The sequence below is a fragment of the Rutidosis leptorrhynchoides genome, chromosome 7 (genome assembly GCF_046630445.1).
Source record: "Rutidosis leptorrhynchoides isolate AG116_Rl617_1_P2 chromosome 7, CSIRO_AGI_Rlap_v1, whole genome shotgun sequence".
Lineage (NCBI taxonomy): Eukaryota > Viridiplantae > Streptophyta > Magnoliopsida > Asterales > Asteraceae > Rutidosis > Rutidosis leptorrhynchoides.
This window is the reverse complement of record NC_092339.1, coordinates 13,792,379-13,800,543: the sequence shown is the minus strand read 5'-3', so window position 1 is coordinate 13,800,543 and position 8,165 is coordinate 13,792,379. Positions and strand designations below refer to the sequence as shown.

General features: G+C 33.3%; 1 protein-coding gene across 1 annotated transcript; it reads left to right on the top strand.

The window, feature by feature from the left end:
* Positions 1-4,512: 4,512 nt before the first annotated feature.
* Positions 4,513-7,726, top strand: LOC139857425 (ABC transporter G family member 9-like). The gene is made up of 4 exons (XM_071846177.1): positions 4,513-4,783; positions 5,477-6,260; positions 6,335-6,657; positions 6,916-7,726. Exons 1-4 carry the CDS (start codon positions 4,703-4,705, stop codon positions 7,567-7,569), a joined length of 1,842 nt encoding a protein of 613 aa, XP_071702278.1. The 5' UTR covers positions 4,513-4,702; the 3' UTR covers positions 7,570-7,726.
* Positions 7,727-8,165: the final 439 nt, after the last annotated feature.

Here is an 8,165-nt window from a genome sequence, read left to right as displayed (position 1 = left end):
TAAATGTCTATCAAGCTAGGTCAGGTCATAGTATTTTATGTATAATATTAATTAATAATAATAATAATAATAATAATAATAATAATAATAATAATAATAATAATAATAATAATAATAATAATAATAATAATAATAATAATAATAATATATAAAGAGAGCAAAGGATGTGATATGTGTGTGTAATCGAGCAAAAACGAATTCAATTTATAGACTTTTCCTGAAATCTGACCCCATGCGATCGCATGGGTTTTATGCCTATTTTCCATGCGATCGCATGGCCCCAAAATCCAGCTCACAATTTTTTGTTATTTTGTTTGTCGACATATTTAAATATAATATATATAATATATTTAATTTAAATAATTAATTATATATTATATTAAATTCATGTGCATAGTTGACTTGTAATTTTCGTTCCGATGACTCGTACGTTGTCACTCGACTTATGTCCCGGTTCTGGTTTCTCGAACGCATTTTCGTACGCTTAGAAAACTCGCAATTTACGTTTTGTGACTCGTACCTTTGTCAAAATATAGTCTTAAATTATCAATAAACTATATCATTCAAAGTGTATCTTAAACGTTCGAGTGTTTTGGTCATTTACTTTTATAAATCATTGTCTCGCTATTTGTTAATATATATATAATAACAAATCGTTTTATGACCAAGTTAATATATATTTTCAACATTCATAAACACGTTTTAAATATACGTCGCAAATTATTCATACAATTAATATTCCAACTTATCATATATATTCAAATAAATATTTAAACCAATAAGTTTAATGTACAGTATCAAACAATTAATACATTGTTACATTTTCAAGTTATAGTATATATATATATGTATCTATATACATATAATTGTTCGCGAATTGTCAAGAACAACCGAAAGGTATTTGAATATATGAAAGTAGTTCAAAAATTTTGAGATTCAGTTTTACAGACTTTGCTTATCGTGTCGAAAATGTTAATCATACAAAGATTAAGTTTAAATTTGGTCAGAAATTTCCGGGTCATCACACGACTTGAGATTACTTTACCGGTCTTAGGATTGTATAACTTGTAACCCTTCGAACTTGAGTCATAGCCCACGAATATGAGTTTCTCGCTTTTATCATCGAGCTTCGTCCTCTTCTGATCTGGCACATGAGCATATGCCACACTTCCGAGCACTCGAAGGTGTGAGATGCCGGGCTTCCTTCCACTCCAAGCTTCAATGGGCGTTTTGTTCTTGACGCTTCTAGTGGGCGAGCGATTTGCTAGATAGATCGCACAGTCCACTGCCTCAGCCTAAAACTCCTTAGGCATCCTTTTGCTCTTTAACATACTCCGAGCCATATCAAGAATGGTCCTATTTTTTCTTTCCGCAACACCATTTTGCTGAGGTGAATACGGAAGGGTTAGAGGACATCGTAACCCATTGTTGTCGCAAAATTCCTTGAATTCCTTGGATGTGAACTCTCCTCCACGATCAGATCTCATCGCCTTTATGGTTAGACCACTTTGATTCTCCACAAATGCTTTAAACTTCTTGAACATTCCAAAAGCTTCCGACTTCTCTTTTAGAAAATAGACCCATGTCTTTCGACTAAAATCATCAATGAATAGAAGAAAATATCTATTTTTACCAAAAGACGGTGGGCTGATGGGTCCACACACATCCGTGTGAATAAGTTCTAGAGGTTTCTAAGCTTTTGTTGGAAAACTGTTTCGGAAGTGCTTTCCTAGAAGGCATCCCTCACATATTTGATCCGGATGATTAATTGGAGGCAAACCCTTCACCATTCCTTTACTTGATAATAATTTTAAGCCTCCAAAATTTAAGTGCCCGTATCTCATGTGCCAAAGCGAAGAATTATCTTTGAAACATGCTTTTAAACATCTTGGAATGTCATGTTGAATATTTAGCAAGAGCATCCTATTCGTTGACATTGGCACCTTAGCAATCAAACCTCCTTTTTGGTCTCTTAAAGAAAGGGTACGATTTATCATGTGAATATCATAGCTTTTCTCTAAGAGTTGTCCAATACTCAGTATATTCGTCTTCATATTGGGCACATAATACACGTTAGAGATAAATTAATGCCTTCCATTTTTCAAGCGGATGAGAATCTTACCTTTGCCTTTAACCGGGACTTTAGAGGAATCTCCGAAGGTGATATTTCCACTAATTACCTCGTCTAACTCCACAAACATATTTTTGTCACCGCACATATGGTTGCTTGCACCCGTGTCGAGATACCACAAATTTGATTCTCCGTTATCTTCACCTTTGCATGCTAATAACAAAGTGTTTTCCATGGCTTCAGTATCTTCTTGTGCAAAATTTGCTCTTTCTTGCACGTAATTGTTTGACTTCTCGCATTCCGAAGCATAGTGGCCAAATTTATGACAATTATAGCATTTGGTTTGAGAATTATCATACCTTGGCCTTCTACTTGTGTAGCCTCTCCCGCGACCTCTTGTCGGGTGAAAATATTGACTTCTTTCTTCATTTTTGTAAGAACTATAACCTCCACGTTTGATATATCCTTGCCCTCGTCCTCGGCCACGTACTTGACCACGACCTCGTTGACTCGTTTGATGAGTCTTTTCACTGCTCTCTTCCTTGAAAGACAGTTTTGCTTGTAAAGCTTGCTCCAAAGGCTCCTTATTTTTCTTATTGAACCTCTCTTCATGGGCTTGTAGTGAACCCATGAGTTCATCGATAGTCATTGATTCTAGATCTTTAGATTCTTCGATGGCTACGACTATATAGTCGAATTTTGAATCTAATGATCTAAGAATCTTCTCAATGACTCTTACATCACTTAGAGTTTCACCATTCCTCTTTAATTGATTGACAACAGCCAAGACTCTTGTAAAATAATCAGAAATTGATTCTGAGTCTTTCTTATTTAAGGATTCGAACTCACCTCGTAGTGTTTGTAGTCGAACCTTTTTCACCTTATCAACTCCCTTATAAGAATTCTCCAAGATCTCCCATGCTTTCTTGGCGGTGGTTGCACTTGCAATTTTCTCAAAAGCTCCATCATCTACACTTTGTTGGATGATGGAAAGAGCCTTTTGATCGTTCGTCTTCATTAATTTTTTCTCCTTGCTGAGAGGACCTTTTTCTGCAGGTTCCTCATAGCCTTCCTCCACAATCTCCCATAGGTCTTGTCCACCTAGGAAGGTCTTCATTTGGATGCTCCATCGATCATAATTATCCTTTGTGATGCGAGGAAATGTGATGACATTGTTGGCCATCATCTTGTCGAACCAAGCTCTTGATACCAATTTGTTAGAAATAGGAGGTTATGTATATTATTTGTGGAAGAGAGGATTGATAATTTAGAAGTTTGATTGATCTTGAAGGCTTTGTTTATTACTTGATTTGCTTTGCTTTTTTGCTTGATTACAAATTAGAGGTGAATCCATCTATTTATACTACACCATGGACTAGTCTAGAATACTTCATCATCAAATATCTAGATATTTCCTAAGTATTCTCATGATAATTCTAGACTTAAATATTTTACAAGATTATTCTACACACATTCTACACACTTTCACTACTACATATTACAAGAAGTTTCTACATAATGGGCTATAATCTTGATCCAAAATAGTTGTATACTTGCAAGCCCAAATTCAAAACAAATAGCCCACAATCAAGTTTAGTTTCCAACAAGAACCACCACAAATTTAACACTATTTTACCTAATAAATGTATGTTAGTAACATTGATTGAACACTCTATTTTACGTAAAATAAATTTCGATATATTTGAATTTGTTCTCTTAAAGTTAAAGTACACTTGAGATGAGGGAATATATCACTCATCTCTCACAATACACATTGGTTCCTCGAAGCTTTATTCATAATATTTATATGTATATTTCTAATTATAGCTTCGAGGGTTATCATTATCATGTATTTATTGTACAAAGTTAATAACCATCATTTTATAATCAACGTCATGCAATCCCTTTGTAAAAAATATTTTCTTTAAGTTAAGCGCCTTTGTCCCCAATGGCGAAAATTGTTAACATATATTTTGGATAACTATGATATTATGAAAAGTTAGACATACGATATGAAATTTTACTTTTTGATTAGGTATTTACATTAAACTATAGTTTTCACTATATTTATTTATTATTTGTTTAGGCGTCTATAATAATCAAATTAAGCAACGGAAACATATTAAATTGATACGTGGATATGAACACATAATTAAAATTCACTAGCTAGCTTTGCCGCGCGCTTTGGCATTAATGAATTGAACCCGTAAAAGTGATTATTATAGTAACCGTTTTCAAGATTTGAAGATAATTAATTTTTTTCTGTTTATTTTTTAATTTTTTTAATTTATAAAAATAAATAATAAACTCCGCGTAAGATTAATATTACTCCGTACCAGACTCCCACATAAAGTGGAAAGGAGCCGTATAAAGCTGCCACACTTGTTCGAAGCCAAAACTCACACGTACATCCTTTCCTTTCTTTCTTCTCTATCAATTAACATCACCTCCAATTGATTGCGTCATCATTATATATATCTGTGTTTATACTATTAATTAATTTCAAATACTAATAAACACAGATATATACAGATCTTCATATGTACTTTTACAGATACAGATATATAAAAACGACAACGTATTTAGCGTACATCGATCTTCTTCTATTCAATTCATCTTTTGAATTGGTTAATGGAAACGCCAATGGCGGACGTAGAGGCGCAGTTTTCTTCATCGATCTTTAACAAAGTTGACCGTTCAGTCAAATTGAAGGTTTGTTTGTACTTCAATTTTATTTATTATTGATTGATTGATTGCATAAAGAAGATGAATTATATTATATTTTTTTTTTATAAAACGAAGTTAAACCATTATTTAACTAATGGTATTTTTCTTCTAAAAAAAGATTATTCAATTCATATTTTAGAAGTTAGATCATTATTTTATTCATATAGGGTTTTGTTTAAACTTAGAAGATACATATTATGTCCAATGCATGACCTTATTAATTTTTTATTTTTATTTTTGAATCTTGCACATCATCAAGATTATTAAAATTAATATATGTATATATATATTAGTTAAGCTTCTAGGGTTTTATGATGACTATATATACTTGATCACTTCGTTTGTCTAATTCTTTATATTTAAATAAATATTTAAACATAAGTATAAGTATTAATTATTTTTATATATATCAGTAGTATTATATTGTTCGATCATAAAAATCAATATTTTTTTGCTTTTCCATAAAATAATAATAATAATAATAATTTTGTTTATATCAGTAGTATTGTTCGATCATTGAGGGCTGATGGATTTTTCTTTTTGATTAATATATATTTATATAGTGATTAATTAAAAGAGTTTTTACTGATTTATTAATTTCTTGAAAATATAATTATACATTAATTATGCCCCAAATTTTTGACCTTTTTGATACGATCACGGGGATATGATGAACAGTTTCAGGAAGTGGTTTACACAGTTGATATCAAGAATCAAGGTTGCTTTAAAAATGAATCAATAAAGAAGCAGATTTTAAAAGGAGTTACAGGCATGGTGTATCCAGGTGAAATGTTAGCAATGTTAGGCCCATCTGGCAGTGGCAAAACCACTCTTTTAACGGCACTAGGTGGCCGACTAGGCGGCAAAGTAGGTGGCACAATCACCTACAACGGCAAACCCTTTTCGAGTATAATGAAACGAAACACAGGTTTCGTTACACAAGATGATGTTCTATACCCTCATTTAACAGTCACCGAAACCCTAGTGTTCACCGCTTTACTTCGTTTACCTACTACTTTAACCACTCAAGAAAAAATCACAAAAGCCGAAGATGTAATCGAACAACTTGGGTTAACAAGTTGTAAAACTAGTATAATCGGTGGCCCGTTGTTGAGAGGCGTATCGGGCGGAGAACGAAAAAGAGTTAGTATTGGGCAAGAAATGCTTATAAACCCTAGTTTATTGCTTTTGGATGAGCCTACATCCGGTCTTGATTCGACGACTGCACAAAAGATTGTTTCGATGTTATGGGATTTAGCGAGAGGTGGACGAACGGTTGTGATGACTATTCACCAACCTTCAAGTAGGCTTTTTTACATGTTTCATAAAGTGTTGTTGTTATCAGAAGGGAATACATTATTTTTTGGAAAAGGATCAGAAGTTATGGATTATTTTCGTCGTGTTGGATATTCGCCATCCGTTGCTATGAATCCTTCCGATTTTTTGTTAGATCTAGCAAATGGTATGTGTAGTACATATATAGTTCTAAACATTATTATAAAGATTGTTACTTATGGCTAATGTTAAATAATGCAGGGATATCATCTGATGATTCAAGTCAGGAGGATCAAAATGAAGTAAAGGAGAAGTTGGTTACAGCTTATAAATCGAATCTAGCTGAGAATTTAAAAGCTGAAATGTTAGAAGTTGAGGAACATTTTAATGATGTATCGGATCAAAAAAAGTCTGATAGATGGAGCACAAGTTGGTTACAACAATTTTCGATTTTGCTACGAAGAGGTCTTAAAGAAAGGAGACATGAATCGTTCGATGTTCTGAAGATCGCACAGGTTGTTATAATCTCATTGCTTTGTGGATTGTTATGGTGGCAGTCAGATACAGCTCACATACAAGATCAGGTATACTAATCTCATTATCATCATCATATATAATACTTGCAAATATGTATGAACTAGCGTGTGTGGGCCCCGTTTCACCGGGGCAAAAGCAAGCTAAAGAATAAACTTAAAAAAGAAAATCTGAAATTACTAAGTTATCCTTGTGTATAAACCTGTGAAGGTTAGTGTTCATATGGGCATAATAGTCATTAAACATAGTATAGTAAGTATTATAAATAATTACATTTTTTTGAGCTGATATTTTTTAACAATTTGCAGTCAGGATTGTTGTTTTTCTACACCGGATTTTGGGGATTTTTCCCTTTATTTCAAGCGATATTTACGTTCCCACAAGAACGTGAGATGCTAGCGAAAGAAAGATCTTCGGGAATGTATAGACTTTCATCGTATTTCATGTCGAGAACAGTAGGAGATCTACCAATGGAGTTAGTATTACCAACAGTGTTCTGCATCATAACATACTGGATGGGAGGGCTTAAACCCGACGTTACAAGTTTCTTCTACGCGTTATTCACACTTTTATTAAGTGTGTTGGTCTCACAAGGGTTAGGACTCGCGCTAGGTGCACTTGTTATGGACCTAAAATCAGCCACTGTTTTAGGGTCCGTGATCATGTTATCGTTCACATTAGCAGGTGGATATTATGTTCAAAATGTTCCGGCTTTCATATCATGGATCAAGTATGTATCCATCAGTTTGTATACATACAAGCTCTTGATCGGGTCACAATATGAGAAAGATCAAACTTATCAATGTGGTAACCAGACTTGTTTGGTTGCTGAGTATCCGGCTATTAAGAGTATTGGGCTCGACGGACAATTGATTTCGCTCGTTGCTTTGGTTATAATGATGGTACTTTATCGAGTGATTGCTTATTTGGCTCTCATGAGAATCGGCGTACCTAAAAAGTAGTTTTAGGCCTTTATATATTCGAACTCGAAGATGACTATAACGTGTGATTCTTCGAGTTGGATATTTTTGTTTTCCTCATTTTGTTCTTAGGATCAGTTAGGGACATGTTACATTCATGAGATTCCGTCATCTTCGTTGTATGTTTAGCTTAATTTTGTTTGGGTTAGGATTGAAACATTAATTCAGATGTGATCTTTTTTTTCTTCTTTGTTTTGATACAAAAAAAAAAAATGTTAATGTTGATGCTGATTAGTTCTAAGCTTGTTATGACTGGAAACAGGACACTGAAGGGAATTTAATTGAAAAATATGGCCTGGGCCTGAGTTTTAAAGCCCAATTCGGTTAGGAAATGGGCCCTTTTACCAAGTTACGCCGATTTTGGTTTAAGCCTAAAGGGAAAAATTTAGTAAACATGCCCATTTTAAACTTTGTAATTACGCATTGACCCAAAAAAATTCATAATTATAAAATATATTAAATCAGCTATCAATTTGAGTATAAAAATATTTGAACTAATAATTATTGTTCCAAAAAGTTTTAATTTGAGAGTCCTTTCTATGGTTTATCTTCCTCAATTTACTTAGTTTTGAATTTTT

Excerpts from the sequence above, each read along its gene's own strand:
- LOC139857425 (XM_071846177.1), top strand. The coding sequence starts at position 4,703 with ATGGAAACGCCAATGGCGGACGTAGAGGCGCAGTTTTCTTCATCGATC. Across the intron at positions 4,784-5,476 it reads ACCGTTCAGTCAAATTGAAG|TTTCAGGAAGTGGTTTACAC; the intron begins GTTTGTTTGTAC and ends TATGATGAACAG. Across the intron at positions 6,658-6,915 it reads CAGCTCACATACAAGATCAG|TCAGGATTGTTGTTTTTCTA; the intron begins GTATACTAATCT and ends AACAATTTGCAG.